General features: G+C 40.3%; 1 protein-coding gene across 4 annotated transcripts in view; it reads right to left on the bottom strand.

Annotated features, from left to right (window-relative positions):
• Positions 1-912: 912 nt before the first annotated feature.
• Positions 913-16,442, bottom strand: part of LOC147314978 (rho guanine nucleotide exchange factor TIAM1-like) — a 41,276-nt gene continuing 25,746 nt past the window's right edge. For all 4 annotated transcript variants that reach the window (XM_086262106.1, XM_086262105.1, XM_086262108.1 and 1 more), the window contains exons 14-27: positions 15,759-15,971; positions 13,925-14,025; positions 8,685-8,870; positions 7,728-7,796; positions 7,263-7,388; positions 7,052-7,160; positions 6,065-6,244; positions 5,862-5,980; positions 5,659-5,767; positions 4,729-4,787; positions 4,489-4,594; positions 4,279-4,366; positions 3,994-4,166; positions 913-3,775 (exon numbers count right to left, since the gene is read on the bottom strand). In XM_086262106.1, coding sequence (XP_086118232.1) covers positions 3,249-3,775; positions 3,994-4,166; positions 4,279-4,366; positions 4,489-4,594; positions 4,729-4,787; positions 5,659-5,767; positions 5,862-5,980; positions 6,065-6,244; positions 7,052-7,160; positions 7,263-7,388; positions 7,728-7,796; positions 8,685-8,870; positions 13,925-14,025; positions 15,759-15,971 — 2,165 coding nt within the window. In that variant the 3' untranslated portion in view covers positions 913-3,248. The remainder of the gene's footprint in view (positions 3,776-3,993; positions 4,167-4,278; positions 4,367-4,488; positions 4,595-4,728; positions 4,788-5,658; positions 5,768-5,861; positions 5,981-6,064; positions 6,245-7,051; positions 7,161-7,262; positions 7,389-7,727; positions 7,797-8,684; positions 8,871-13,924; positions 14,026-15,758; positions 15,972-16,442) is intronic.

Genomic DNA, 16,442 nt, shown 5'->3' with positions numbered 1-16,442 from the left:
TAATCCCATAAATTAGGATGGTTCCATTTATCTCTTGGCAGATATTTAATCAAGGAGTCGTGTCATTCAGAACTGTACTGTATTGCTTCACATCACAAGGCTGTAAGTCTGAAGAGATCTTTCCCCTTGATCTAAAAGGAGCACCAGAGCTTTTGTGTTGGGGGTGGTGATTGACAAGGATGTGCTGGCTGGGGGTGGGGGGCAGAGAGCTCAGTTATAAAAGAGATAAGGTACCCACTGATTGTAGAGTGCTGCCATTCTTCCTGATGTTAGCTTGAAAATACTGAAGAAATTGTTCTTTTCCAAGGAAGCAGAGAATTCAACAATGGTGGAAGACAGTTGTCTACAGCTCATAACAGGGTTACAGATGTAATGTTTTGACTAATGTACAAGAGGACGTTACCTTTAATAGACAATTTAAACTTACATTTTCTATTTTTTGGCATTCTGTAATCTGGAATGTAGATTTGTTCTTTTGAACTCTTGTTCCATGTGCTTTTTGCAGCAGTGTTTCTCCCGCTTAAGACAGTAGACCGTTTAAAACACAATAGCCCTTCAGTATCAGTTTGCTAAAACACGTTCCAGTTCATATGGTTGTGATTTGATCTTTTTTAAGGTTGTGTGCAAAAAGCAGATGCCAGAGAAGGGTCTTCCTGCAACCATTGTTTATCTTTGCTCATGCACTTCCTGAATTTTTTGGCCACCGTTCCCCCTTGCTCATCTGTTGCACCCGCCTTTGTATTTCTCAAAAAACCTGACTGGCAAAAAGAGCTTTAACGAAATAGGAAATGACTCACTAGCACTGAAATGCAATAGTTTCTCATTAGAAAAAATGTCCATGTAATGACCACACCTCAAATTACTCATTTAGAGGAGGCATATTGGAAAGTACGGTGTTCATTTTCTATATCCAGTTATAGAATGTATAGATTTAGATTAAATCAATCGTTGTTAATAATTCTCAGCTTGCTTCATTCCTGTTATGTGAACACTAAACACTGACTGCAGACATTTTTGTGTTTTCTCTGTTAATGGCGATTTAGGTTGCGCACCATCACTCAGACACTTAGTGAGCCGAAGCTAGCAAACACTCTGAGTGGCTCTTAATGTCTTCTAAAGTTCAGCTTTAAGTTTTCCACTTGTTGCAATTGCAGTCAGTCTCTAAGTGTTGCTTTAAGGTAGCTGAGCATCGATTAGTCACTTATTTCTGTTGTTTACAAGCATGTCGACTTGACATTTTTGTTTTCTCCCATCACAAAATGGTCCTGTAGACTTGGTATCTGCTGAGCTGCAGGGAGTAAATGAGGCTGCTGATTAAAACCACACCAACCACACATGTTAAATTATAAGTAGGAAACAACTGTTTTTATTATGATATCAGTACATTTCTATATACACACAGTAATAAAAACGCAGTCTTAGTAGCACAATGAATTGTTTACAAGTATGACTTCTTTCATTTTGCACACGGCAAGTCTTTCCCTTGATTGCTTGAGCAAATTTGGACTTTCTCAGTGGAAAAAAACAAAAACAAAAAAAACAAAAAAAACAACTGTGTTTGGTGCTAACAAATTAATTTACATATGAATAAATAAGAACATTGCATTGTATTCCAATACTAGTGAACAATCATTTTGAACACACAAGACATTTTTTAAAGAAGCTGAAGTCTCTTTCAGGAAGCAGGTTTACAAACTCTAAGCTTACCCTGAACTCTGAACTGATAAACCCTGAGATAGGGTTCAAAAAAGGCTGGTTCAATCGATGGGGACAGAAATAAATAAAGCGAATAAAATATGGATATGAGGTTGTGCCTAGGTTCAAACTGAATGGGAATTCTTAGCTATGGGCTCTAGATTTAATGATAGTGAGCCGATGTATTTTAAAGTTTGTAAATATCTCAACATGTAATGCTGTCAGACCATACTAAACCAATATCAGCTTATATGTAAAAACTCACTTTTAAACTATAGCTAGTTTATTTTTAGAGTCTTAGTCATTTCATTTGCAGCTCTACTGACATGTATTTACACAATCATGTAATCATGAACATTATTCACTCCTCGTTACATGACACATGTTTAATGAATGAGTATTTGATGTGTCTAAATGTTGATACAAATTGGTGCTAAACTGTGATTACTACAGTAATACAAGGTAAATGTTCCAGTGCTTTGAAGTGGTTCACAACCTGACAGGCGCCTAAATGTCCACACAGTCACATTTATTAAGGCGTATCTGTCTGGGAATCCAAGGCCCTTCTTTAGGGAGAAACTCCTGGACAGATTTGTTAAAGAAAACCTACTGTTGACTTTTTCTCTTGTGACAGGGTTAACAATGTCAGCTATTTTACTAAACCTGCTTTCTGAAACAGACCCCAGATGTATTATGTACAATACTGAGTGGTTCCAAGTGGAGTGTTAAGTATCGATGTGTATGAGTGGTAATACTGAAGAGGAAAAGTAAATGTCACCAAAACGGTTTCACAGTAAACAAAGACACGTGAAACAGCCAAATTCAAGTAAAACAGGATTATGCCAAATCAAAACAATGAAATCCCCTTGCTTCTTTGACAAGGGGAGTTTTACATAATTCCACTATTATCCTATTAAATGTAACAAAAAAAGAACAAGCTGTCTCTCCGAGTAAAAAGATAGCTTTAAGTTAATAAACAGCAAATCAAAATCAAATACATCAGGAAGTCTGTACTCAAAACATGTCAGTGTATATTCATGTGAAAATCCACAAGTATAGTAAACTATGCAAGACAACGGTCCTTTGCAATTAATTGTTCTATTTCTTTAAGGACAAATAATATACAGCCCTTAACTATGATAATATCTCTGAGTAACACAGACATAACAAATATTTATGTTCTCACAATACCCAAATTTGGCAACAGCAGGCAGGACTAAAGAATGCCGCCCAAATGTGCAAACCATGCCAATCAAAGCAACTGATTAGACTCTGTGATTGTACCATTATTTCAACCCTCAAAGCTTACACTTGACTTTCCTGTAACAGCATTCGATTCAGGAAAAGCTCCCTCACTCTGGATTCCTGTATTGCTCCACTAATATTCTTACCTGTACAAAAAAAAAGCATTCAGCATAAGATAAAGAAAGGTATATCTTCTACTAGCTGTGCAATATACATCAATGCTCATGCATTGTTTGTGATGACTTGTTTTTATGGAGCCCATGTAAAGCTGTCTAGAACACTCGCTGTCTATCTTCTGGCATCTGCTTTTATGTGGCACAGTCTGGGGATAAACCTGATTGCTCCCTTCTTACCCAAATCTCATCCTTCTCCTTCTGATTTTGATCCTCCGTCTTGTCATTGATCATGGTTCTCTGCTTCGCCATGTCAGATGTCTCACTGGCTGTTGGGGATTTAATCTTCTCTCTTTCCACACCCTCCAAGGTCAAAGCCATGACTGGGGCCTCCAGGTCAGTCTCAATGGACGCAGGTGTTGGTGTCTGGCAGAAGTCGTCGTCGTCACTGAGGATGTCAGTTTCCTTCACCTCTTCTTGATCTTCGTATTCTTCTAGGTCGAATTGTTCTTCCACCCAGCGGTCTGTGTCACCTGCCAAGTCAGACTGCTGCTGCTGCTGCTGATCTGGTTCCTCATCCTGCTGGGACCGTTTTGAGCCAGGCTCCTCTGGTGAAACGAGGTCTTGCTGTTCAGGATCACCATCAAAAACAATATCCGTGTCTATGGTGAAACGGTTGCGCACTAACTTCCTTCGGCCGAGAGTCCTAGTCGGGGCAGATGCTGCAAAACCCCAGAACATCAGAGAGATAAATTATTATGATCTTACTACTTTGAGTACATCCCTTTGGAGTTTGGTTGAAAGTAATTATCTTCCTACAATACTGGTTAAAACCTTAAATGAAAAACTCAGGATAAAACCACAGGATTCTGCCTGTCTGTCAAAAATAAATTGTGCACTTGAAGCTGTTGGGTTAATGCATCTACAGACTGGCATTTACCTGCTCTATTTATAGTGGGGCGGGCTCCCTTCAGAGCACACAGCCGTTTTCCTCCAAAGGGTACATACTGCTGGTTGAGTGGTAAGCTCTCTGTTTTTAGGAGCTGCCGGCGATGCTTTTCTCGCAAGATGGAGTGGACTGTCTTCACAAAGTCTTTTCTGCTCTCCGGAGAGCTGAGAAAGGTAGACAGTTTGTCACTTCGTTAGATAGCAGACTGGACTTTATCAGTAGTGGGCAAGCTGTAATCTGCAGTGTAATTGAACCTCCTTTAGCAGAAATCCTCACCTGCAGCACAAGTGAAATGTCCTTTCTGGTCTTCCTTCTGACTCCGATTTTGTGTGGATAATCTCACACACAGCAGAGCCCTCGCCATCTGAGGGAGAAATCATCACTAATGTCTCATATACGTAGAAATCTGGTAATATATTGTGAGATAATCATTAGTCGGACTGAAGCTAGAACTAGTGTGCTACTAAAGTTTGTAATCTACTATACCTGCATTGGTCATAGACCGGACTTGAAGGGCATCAGTTGGGATCATGTGACGGAATCTGAAGGGATCTTTTTCTTCAGAAGATACAGAGACCCGGTGGGAACCTCCCTTCAGTCAAGTAAAGAATTTTTTGTTTTTTGTTTTTACAGACAAAAAATGGTCCACAGGAAAGGCAAGTCAACAATGTGTTTGCGATTGGGGTTTGGTGTTGCTGATGGAATCCTGTTTTTGTGAAAACCTACCATTTTCTTCTTCTGCTTGGACCCCTCCTTGCAAACAAAGACCACTGCTGTTTTGAACACTAGAAAGCATTGGTGGAAAAAAAGACTTAGTAATCACTGGGGTTCAGGTCACATGTCAAATCAACATATGTAACTTTGAAGTTAACAACAGGTCTGTTCATTAAAAACTACATAGGAAGGGTTACTGGTCTCTTTTTTGTGCACAATTGTGAACAATTCTTGCTAAAATGAAAAGACTTTTTTGTTTATTTATATGTTTTAGTTCATTTTTACTCTTCTGTAAAGCATCCTTGGGGTTATCCAAACCTTAGTTAATATTATTATTAGTACCATTGTTGTTATTATTAATACTATATATGGTCAGAAGTCGGGGGGCAACTAATACACATGGGTTTTTTTTAGCCTGTCTGACTACTCAAAGCACTTTAGACTACCTTTTTTTACAGCACTACATTTTTACAGCACTTTATTCTAGACCAAGTACTTGGTCTACCTCACATTATTGGGGAATTCAGAATCACCAGTTAACCAAACATGCCTGTCTTTGGATGTGAAAGGAAGCCAGAGAGCCTAAAGAAAACCCACACGGGCAAAGGAAGAACATGCAAACTCCACACAGGGAGACCTTAACTGACTAAGCTTTCTCATTGTGAGGCAACAGTGCTAACTATTGCACTGCTATGCAACCCACATTACAGTTAACTGAAATGTTGTCAAATGCTGCTAATCTGTCACTTATGGAGTGTAAGGCATTTGAATTTTTCCATAATTACTAGGCAGTTCTTTCCAAAATGTGCCCTGATGCATGTGCACGCTTTACACAGTCAATTTGTCATTTTTCATCAGATGTTTTGACATTTTTAGATGGAATCCAAACAGCATACATACACTTATTATTCATTTATTACATAATCAACAATCCTGCCATACCAAATGTAGCCATCTGGGGTTCTTTTTTCCATTTTCCTAAGGAGGCAGGTGGGTTAATCCATGTCACAGTGTTGTGGAGAAGCAGATCGCCCATTGACAGATCAGCAACCTGGTAATTGGAACGAAATAATCAACCAATCTGCTCCAATTGCGTGTCATTTTTGGTTAACATAACAGAACCAAGCCAGGTTTCTCCGATCTACCTCTTTCTTTTCACTGCTCTGCTCTGTGATAAGCTGATCAAACACAGCTCCAAACTCCTCGTGGATCTTCTGCATTTCATTGATGTGGCTGGCAACCTTGTTCATGGCTTTCATGGCAACTGCAGTCCAGCACAAATCGCGTTATGAGGCGGGTTGTTGGGATTGTACATATTTTTGAGATCTGCTATAAGAATTTGTCTTACCGTCGAGGTGGTAATGTTCTTCACTGTCTGGGTCTGTGAGCGAGAAGAGCTCCTTCAGCAGGAGGGGATACTTGAGAACCCTCTGTATGGGTTTGATTAGGTAAGACTCCAGTGTGGAAGAGTGCTGCTGCTTGGGGTTTCGTTCATCCAGAAAGGCCTTAAAATTGGGGTCAGTTTTGGCTGGAATGACCGAAAAAGAACACTTAGTGAAACGCCTCCATATGTTACCTATTTACCTACTTTTAATTATCCTCTATGTAACTGATAAACATTGGATTCCTAGTATTTTCACTAATGGTCTATTCAATTCAATTTTATTTATATAGCGCCAAATCACAACAAAAGTCGCCTCAAGGCGCTTCATAGATACAGAGAAAAACCCAACAATCATATGACCCCCTATGAGCAAGCACTTTGGCGACAGTGGGAAGGAAAAACTCCCTTTTAACAGGAAGAAACCTCCGGCAGAACCAGGCTGAGGGAGGGGCGGCCATCTGCTGCGACCGGTTGGGGTGAGATCTATAAGTTTGTTGTCTGCTTGCTTATGTTTAGCCTGATATTATGCAGATTACTGGCGTACAAGCATGCTTTGTCTTGCATTAGAGATTAGAAGCCACATCAAAAGGTCTGAATTGTTTTGTTTTTACAGAAGGGTCATTTTTATCGAACAGCAGCTAAACATGAGTGGGCAGAACAAAAATCTGTTTACTGTTTCAAAAAAAAAAGAAAAACAAAAACAAAACAGCTTTATTCTAATAGCACCTCCTTAAACAGTGTGGCAGATAACCAGTTGACTCACTGAATGTAAATGCAGAAAACAAAGCCATCCAGTCAAGTCCTGAAGGGAGTGGGTGTACTAGCTTAGAAGACAGTGTTCGAGACTGCTCATTATATACCATACATTTGTGCAAAGCTTTTAGCCCTGGGAGCCTAAATGCATCCTTTCTCCTTTAAGGAGGGATGCATCTCTGAAGCACATTTACTCACCCTTCACGAGGACCTTAGGGACTTTGGTGTGGCTGGCGCAGAAAGCACTGTAGATCTTAAACCGGTCTGCATAGTACAGGAAAGAGCCTCCGAGGGAGAAGAGGATTTTCTGTAAAAAGGAGTCACACAACCAGTAATTCAAAGACTTTGTCGGGTCTTTAAATACCTGTTGCTAGTCTTTTGCTGTATATTTCAAAGAATAAGTGCATACCTTAAACTGATCCACTCTCTCCAGTTTCTCCAAATCAGGAACCAGTCTCGTCCCGTCTTCCAGAGTCTTGAGAAACTCGACTTGGAACTCCACCATTTCTGGCAAGTTACCAAACAGAACATCCAGCTGAAAGAAAAATTATTTGAGATGATTTGAAATAAAGAATGAATTTTAACACCTTCCAGTGCATTTCAAAATATTATTTTTATTAATCACTTGCTACCAGTTAAACCACAAAAATGTCCAAAAATTGAATATAACCAAATGAACCTCGTTGTTGAAAGTGCAGATAAAACATGTTATTTTCAAACATCCCATCTCTCTCACACATCATCCAACCCTCTTGTCCTCACACAGAGCTGCACTTCACATGATTATGTAACCTACTTTTCTTAGAACATTTCAACAGTACTGGCATTTAAAAGCCTGGACCCCATAAAGGCACATGGGGAGCATTTGACATACCTCATCCTGAGTAAGGAAGGTCTCTTTCTGCAGTGGGGTTAAATATCTCCCAATGAGGCAATTAAGATCCTGCAAGAAAACCATGAAAAAGAGTCGGTAAATTGTGCTTTACTCAGGTTTGCCTTGTGCCACCGTGTGAAATATGGACACACACAAAAAAATGCATTTTTAAATAAGGCTTTGACATTTTTAACAAATCAACAGGTATAGAAAGGGATAGTCAGACACCAGGACAAATAAGTAATTCAAGCTCAAACCAAAAGCAGCTGGTGGGTGCCTTTTTCTTCAGAAAGAACGGCTATATGGAAACCAAATTAAGTAGATGACTCTGGTAATACAAACGTGAGCTGAAATGTAGAAAGCCTAAGAAATGAACAAATGCCTGGCAATCAAAAGTAACATGAGACTGACTCCAAATGACGTGCTCAAACTTGTAGCAAACAAAACACATTATGTGGTATTGCATTAAAGCTTTGTCAACTTGAAATCAAAACCCCTTCAAGTGTTTTGCCTGTATTTATTGCATTAGCAACAAAACTGCAACTCCTACTACAAGACACAGACATAAAAATGCACCCACATGTCTGTTTGAACAATACACCATCAGTCACTTGCAGTATAATTTCTATAATAACTATATCTGTGGCCCGTGAAATAGGGCATAACATTTTAGTTAGTCTAAATTATTCCATTATATAGCATCGCTAACCCAGTTATTCCACTGAGCCATATTTATACTGGGCTGAAAAAGATTAGGCAATATCCAAGCAAGGGCACAGCTGTGTCCTGCTCATATCTCCCGAGACACAGAGATAAATATGGATAGGTCATGTTGAATGGGTAATGTGGAAGCCTAACACGACCTAAGGCAGACAGAAATATCGATCGATGGACAGGAGGAACATGCACACTCACAAACACCATCTGCCTCCTACAAGTAAGATGAGTGATACTGACTTTGACATAGGTGCGTTCGGTCTCCACGAGTTCACAGATGACTTTGCGGAGCTTGTCGGCATCAGAGAGCTGTCTGGGAGTTGCAGGAGGTGGAAAGGGCGATTCCGGGCTCGGCGAAGAGGACACACACTCCAAGGAATTCATGTCATGGAGACTGCGGCAGAAAGCGGCGACCTGCTCCGTGCTCTGCAAGAAAGGGGGGAAAAACAACCAAAAAAAGATGAGCGTTTCAAAGGCAAGAGTGATAAAATCCTTCATAAAAGAAAACGGCAATGTTCACAAAGGTGGGAGCCGCAAACATTAGGAAGCAGATGCCACTTTCTACCTACTGTTGTGCACACATCCATGACTGTACAGCAACTGAGCCTGGAAAGAGGCAGTGAGGCAGCTCTAAAAAAAAAATCATTTGCACTAATTTGGTCTATTTTCAGTCTGTCATAACAATGACTTTCCACCTCCCTCTCACTCACATCGCTCTTTTCCCTGGTGTTTTCCTCCTACTGATGGATCGGTGGTGTAATGATTCAGCTCTTTCACAGAATCAAAATATACACACAACGGTGTCTGTCCACATACAGTATGGGTTGCCGTGGTGACCAGCGCTGATGTGCATTAGACTATCATTTTGGGTAAAAAATAGACCCCACTCAGTAGCAGCCTATGGCTGAACTAGTACTTGTTACTTTGGCCACAGCCTCAGCATCCCTAAATATAAACTGGCATTTTGGCTTTAAAAAAAAAAAAAAAAAAAAATCAATACAAACACAAAGCAGAAAGCACAAAGAGCATAAATCATATCCATCAAAGCCTTATTCACTCTGTGAGGCCAGACTTCATTTGAAAGTACATGATAAAGATCAAATGAGACAGTCACATAACAGGGACCACTAGGAGCTGTAGTCATTATTGAGTTCATAACTGGAAGCTGAGAGATGTGTGCTTTGTTTTATATGGAGTTTTACAGGCTGGACAGAAACAATTTGTCCTCTCACACCTATAGGCTCCCCTGTGAAATACTGAGATTATACATCAACATAGCTGCAGAGGATGAAAGGTTGTGGTTCTCATATTAGAAAACCCAATTATGATCTTAGCTGCTGTCAGTCTTCACATCTAAACTTTGTTTTTAGTTTTAGACAAACAAACATAAGGATTCTGCTGTCTCTAAAAAGCAATGCGTGTGCAATTTTTCCAATATTTACCAAAATGCTGATGAAAAACGGCCATAGTCCTGATGTTCTTTGCCGTCATTCACAAAAATATGATGGAAAAATGCAAGAGCGAGAAGAACAGAGTACAAGAAGAATACTGTTATCCAGCAACTGTTACAGATATTCCCGTGCAGCTTTGCAAATGACCGTGGTTATCAGCTTTGTTATCTAATCAAAGAGACATTGATATGTGAGGCACGACAGCCATTTGTTCCTCTTGACAATGTTCCCAAATTAAGCAGGCAGCTCTCACATAAACAGATGAACTAGGAGGTGCTGTGTCTGTAAATGCAATGTTGCAAATGGATCTTACACTAATTCACAAATGCTTTGTGATTTGTTAGATGTGATATTTTTTTGGTCAGAGTGAACACAACACATACTTTGTAAGTAAAACCAACTGGATGTAGAGAGTGATTTAGTTAAAAAAATAAAATAAAAGTTTTTTTTTAAAAAAAGTCTTATGAAACTTAGAGCTGATGATATGTAAGGTCCAGTACATTACACATAAAATTGAGCATGAAATGATAGATGGAAATGCACAAACAGATTGCAAGAGTGCAGAAAAAGGGGAAAATTCAAATCTGTTTCTTTTCTGAACATTTTGCAAAGTTTTACTAAGCCTAGTAAGACAGTCACAGTCAAGACATGCTCTTCACAATCTAGGCTAATTAACACTATGACAGCTTTGGGTGCTTGGACACTTATGACATGTTAGAAAGGAGAGAAAGTACAGAGGGGGAGAAAAAAGAAAATCACAGGCTTCTGTATCTATTTAAAAGAACAATGTGTAAATGTAAAAACCTGTCACAGATTTTTTAATCTATATTTTATTTGCTGGGGGAAATAAACTACTTCAAAGCATAAAAGCATGGCGTAAGGAGAAGACTGCATGTCTGTTCTCTGAAACTGAAGCCCGATATCGCAGCTTAAGGTGCTAAGAGAGAAACTCAGAAATAGTCAGTAGATTGTCCAAGTCGCATAAAGTCCAAGTCATCTGCAGTAAGACTTGTAGAGCATGGGCTCCTATATGCAGTATTTTATTTTGGCATCTCCTGGAGCATTCCAGTGATTATGGGGCAACTCTGCGGCGACAGTGACTCACAGCTTCCTGCCATTGGTCTACAGCAGCCAGCGAGAGGTGTGAAACTAACACTGAGAAGGACAGGTGATTTTGTTTTTCTTCTCACTGGAATGAGACAACAGCTATCACAGCAGCACCAAGAATTAAGCAGGTAAAAAAAACGACGTGCATGAAAGAAAAGAGGCTCACCAGATGAAGCATGTCATAGATGGAGTCTGTGGAGCGCTTGCTGTGCTTGCTCCACTTCAGGATAGACATAGCCGGGTGCAGATGGACAGCCAGCGTCAGTTAAAGTACCAGAGAGAAAACAAAGACTCCGGGCTTTAGAAAGAGCAAAGTCTACACTGTGTCTCTCCAATACATTTCTGAGCCCTTTTGTCTTCCCTGGTTTAAAAAAAACAAAAAAAAACAGGAGAAGATGCTGTGGTGCTTGTGATGAAGGATGAGTGGAGCTGCTCAGCCTCCTCCTCTCCGCCCACCAGCACTTAGAGCCTTCCAACTCCCCTTCTTTTGCTCCTTCACAGTCTGCTGTAGCTTTGTCACCAGTACTCTGCTGTTTTCTCTCTCTGGCTCTCTCTCTTCTCTACAGGCTGGGTAAACTTAGGCACACTGTGTGAGTGTGAAGATCTGGTCAACTCTAGCAGCATTGTAAATTAGTCTCGATAATCCTCCAGACCGGGGAGAGAGCAAAGGAGCAGGAGGGAAAGAGTCTCCTCAAGGCTGCAGTGGAGCAGGATTGACTGGGTAAGCCACGCCGCAGTAGAATACAAATGCAGGATTTCAGGAAAAGGGGAGAGGGGAGCTGCTGAGGAGCAGGCTGGAGAGGGGGTGAACTGCCGTGCAGCATTTAACAAGTAACAAAAGAAGCAATGGTCCCTGTGATTAAGTTACAAGCTCTGAAAATACCATAGCAGTGAGGAAGAAAAATACACACTTGCTGTTTTCACCAAACATCCAGTCCCCCCCCCCCGCATAACAACTGAATTGCATGACTTGCTTTCCACTGTGTGTCCTGTTTGACTCAGTCAGTAATTTCCTACTTTCCCAGAATGCCCCACATAAAGACTCCACATTTGTCATTGAGAGATGGGAGTGTACAGCTAAACAGTTTAGAGGCTGTTATTCAGATCACAAAATGATGCCACACTGAGTTCTTCTCTATTGAGCCTGTAGCCAGAGCACACAAATTGGCATCGCTGAGAAATGATGTAGGTGGTCTGTGCCAAAGTCCTTGCTTTGAATATGTAGTACGTAATGAGGTTATGTTGCACATAGCTTTTATAATAACAAGACAGAAAAACAGTGATAGTACTTTGCCCCATAAAATAATTAGAAATCTATGTGTTTTTCATAGCACAAAATACAATCTTACAAAGGTTAGGCTGGCTATCTATGTCTGACAATGACTGAAAGTAGGAAATCGTTGATCATCTTTTCAGCTGTTGTCATACAAAGTCATGGTGTGCACAACAACACCAACTAATATTTTTATCACTTTGTTAAGCCACTCCTGAGCCGATTTCAAGAAAACATATAGACATGTTTCAGATACGAGGACATAAATCTCAGCTTTTCTTTGCTTTGAGGTTTTTCACAGGGCCATCTTTTTAATGATTCACATACCGTCAATGCTACACAAAGAAAAAAGCGAGTTCTGATCTCACAAAAGGAACCTATCGGTTAATTTTCAAACAGAAAGCCCAAAGGAGAATGAAAGCAATCAATGTTTTTTCAAAGAAAAAAAAATAGCTGAAAAAGCAGTATTTAACAGAGCAGATCACAATCTTAACCACAGATTTTGTCCTTCAGTTTACTCATAATCTAGACTCGTTTTCCTCATCCCTATAATATCATTAATAATTACAAAGGCAGTTACAGAGCTGCACTTGATTAACTGCTGCTCATTAAGCAAGACAAGTTCAACGGCGTGATTAAAACAGACAACGTATAAAGAAGCAGTCATGTAACCAGCCCTGAATTTGAAGGGTAAGTAGGATGTCTGAGGATATCACATTGATCCTTGGAGCTCTTGCAGTGAGCTCCCAATTTAACCGGGTACAATGAGAAATGATGTCGTTATCAAGTGTTGTCATAAGAGATGAGAGATAAACTAATCTACAAGAGCACATCAGTGCTTTCATTCAGCATTTCATGAGCAAGTGCCCAGTGATCCTTTGAAGTCGGTTACAGAGAGCAGATTAAGGACTGCCGCTTTAACTATTTTTTCGCCTTTCTTCTTCTTCCATTTTTTTCGAATTAGACATCTTTGTTAGTCATAGCACTTTAACAGCAACACGTGGGTCTTTGAGACTTATTTGCTTGTCTTGGCAGTAGTGCTCTGTGCTTTCTATTTTAAACTTGTCTCTGTTCATTTATAGCTAAAAATGAATCCACCCCCAGTTATTACCTGGTCCTACTAACCTCGCATAATCAAGCAATAACAATGCAAGCTTAATCAAACCCATCCATCACTCGGCTGTTTCATTCAAAGCAAATCATTTCTCCTGTCCTTTGTCTCCAGTGCATAAGATACACTTCATGCAGCAATGATGAGATATTTTTGTATTTAGGTCCCTTTGATTTAATCATGTCAGAAGCTATGAAATTCCATTAGAGTTGTGTGTCATGGAGGGAAAAGAGAAACCTGATACAGATTGTGTTGAGAAGCATGGGGTTAACACCCTCATGTTGATTATGGATGCTGCTCTGCTTTCATAAACAAGATAAAATGAGCCAGTAACAGATGGTGAGTCAAACTGTGGCAAAGCGAAATGCCTGTGAGTGCTTTTTCATAATACCAGAGCTAAGAGGTGTGCTGTAAAGAACAAGGACGGAAAAGAAGCATAGGCGCTGCAATATTACACGAAAGCTTGGTTGTCAGATGTTTTCTGTGATGACACTAAGAATAATAATAATAAAAGTGATGATAAACATTGTGCTCTTACCTTTGTGCACTCGTCGAACTCACTGAAGATCTCAGAGTCGTCATCCAGGCTGTCTCCTGAGCTCTCCAGAAACAGTCCAACTCCATCATCCAGGATTTCCTCTGAGAGAAACAAAACAGTCATGTATATGCGTCACAAAAGCCCCCCCCTTTAAATTAGATTAATACATTTACTTGCCTTGTCATTTTATTACGATTTAAGACCTTCCTAAACTAATCCACTAAGCTAACTGCTCAGAATGTCCTATTTTTCCTCATTTAAATCCAGTAAATCTGTTGTGTTTGCATTAATGAAACTGATGTCGCTAAGGATGATGGTCTGAAAGTCAGTTCTTCTTGCATGGAAATAAAATATACGCTTGAGATTTGCCTACTTGCACGCTTCTGATTCATTTACATGCCAGGTGAGTACGTAAACATCACCACACTGTGAGCATCTGATGGCTTTGATACGCTTTAGATTTGTGGGAATTGAATTTAAACTGTTCATTAACCTCTGCTAATTGGACCTATAAACATGCAAGGATGGAAGCACCAGTGGCACTTTAAATTAGTAAGTGAAATACAGTACTGTGCAAAAGTGTTGAGCCATCCATCATATCTTTATGTTTGGCTTCCAAGAAGCTGGAGTTTCTTGTAATTCATTAAAGTGGTCTTGCGCAGTCATTCTTCACACTTTCTGAAAGTTGAGATCTTTCTGTGGGCATTGGCTGCTTTTTCATCCAATCCCTGTACCTGACCATTTTCAGGAATCTACATTTTTTGTTAATGTGGCCCTCTTAATCTGTCCTACAAAGATGCAATTGTATTTCTGGACCAAAATTGTGATTCCAAAATAGCTGTTATCCAAAAACTTGGCATCTCTCTGCATGGTGTACAGTGTAGCCTAAAAAAAACCCCCAAAAACAGAGCAAGTGGAGGAAAAAGCGGCATGCCTAAAAATCTATGTACAGTAGGTGAAAGTCTTCCAGAAACAGGAAAAAAAATTCAGCACAAATATGAGGACCAGAGAGATGAATCTGGTCCTTCATTTGATCCATCTGCTCCTCACTAAAGCCTAATCGGAAATGGTCGTAGAAGTAGAAGGGTGGGCATCGGGGAGAAAAAGGCAGACTTCAGAAAATCAGTGGCAGCGGATCTTATGAAGTGAATGAATGTACATGTATGTGGAGAAGGTCAGGAGAAAGGTACATCAGAAAGTGTCTACAGGCATCTATGAAACAGTGGCGGCTCTGTGGTGGTTTGGGGCTGCATTTCAACTAGTGATGTTGGAAATTAAGAATTTAGGAAAACACCATCAGATACCATCATTACGCATTTGGAAAGTGTCTTAACGGCAAGAGCTTCATTTTTCAGCATGACAGTGATCCCAAACATACTGTTAATTCAACAAAAGCAAACCTGGATAGAAAAAACACACAATGGAAAACTACCAGCCATGGATTGGCCTTCCCAAAGCTTGGGCTGCAACAAATATTGTGACAGAGAACGAAACCAAAAGCAGCCAACATCGAAAGAAGAGCTTTAAATGTCCTTCAAGCCGGGAAAGCCTGGAACTATTCCTGAAGACTACTTAAAGAAATTAAAATAAGCTTGGCTAAGAGACTTCAAAAGAAAAGAAAGAAAAGAGTTCTGTGCTAAAGAATAAAGGAATTCAAAGCAAATATTGACTTTCAATCCTGTTGTTATTTATTGACTGTAGTATCATTTATGTTTGCATATATTTCAGTAAATCACTGCACTTTTTTCCCCAGCAAAAGAAAGAAAGGTTGACTAAACTCCACACAGCACTGCATAATGTTAAAGTATACCATTTGTGTCTTTTTTCCTTTTACCTTGACTTTGGGAGAAAATGTCAGTGTAGAGATCCTCCTCTGCATCTGAGCGGCGTGGCGGCAAGTAGCAGAGCTGACGGCGGTCCACCGCAGGCAAGGTGTTGACTGTCAGAGCCAGTGAAGCCTGAGAGAATGCTGCTTTCATGTCAGAGAAATTAAGACTATGGGAGTCTTTTCCATTTAACTGAAGTATTTCATCCCCTGCGTTCAGACCTGCAAAAACATGCACAACCAGCTTTCAGCATCAGCTCCAGTTTACGGTCTCCTGTTCCTTCATTTACTAAAAAAAATGTTCTCTAATATCAGATCGTAATGACCTAATCTTTAGCAATAATCAAACAACTCCTGCTTGAAATGTTCAAATGGTGTTTTAAGTAAAATGTATTTGTATAGCGCTTTACTAGTCCCTAAGGACCCCAAAGCGCTTTACACAACCAGTCATCCACCCATTCACACACTGGTGATGGCAAGCTACATTGTAGCCACAGCCACCCTGGGGCGCACTGACAGAGGCGAGGCTGCCGGACACTGGCGCCACCGGGCCCTCTGACCACCACCAGTAGGCAACGGGTGAAGTGTCTTGCCCAAGGACACAACGACCGAGACTGTCCAAGCCGGGGCTCAAACCGGACAAACTCCCAACTCTTGAGCCACAATCTACAACTTTGGAGACTGTTGTTTTAA

The sequence above is a fragment of the Aulonocara sp. 'chitande type north' Nkhata Bay genome, linkage group LG14, assembly GCF_057382095.1.
Source record: "Aulonocara sp. 'chitande type north' Nkhata Bay isolate Kocher_YH1m ecotype deep benthic linkage group LG14, A_spYH_male_GT1.1, whole genome shotgun sequence".
NCBI lineage: Eukaryota > Metazoa > Chordata > Actinopteri > Cichliformes > Cichlidae > Aulonocara > Aulonocara sp. 'chitande type north' Nkhata Bay.
Note: the sequence above shows the minus strand (reverse complement) of the source record. Positions and strands in the feature narration are given on the sequence as shown.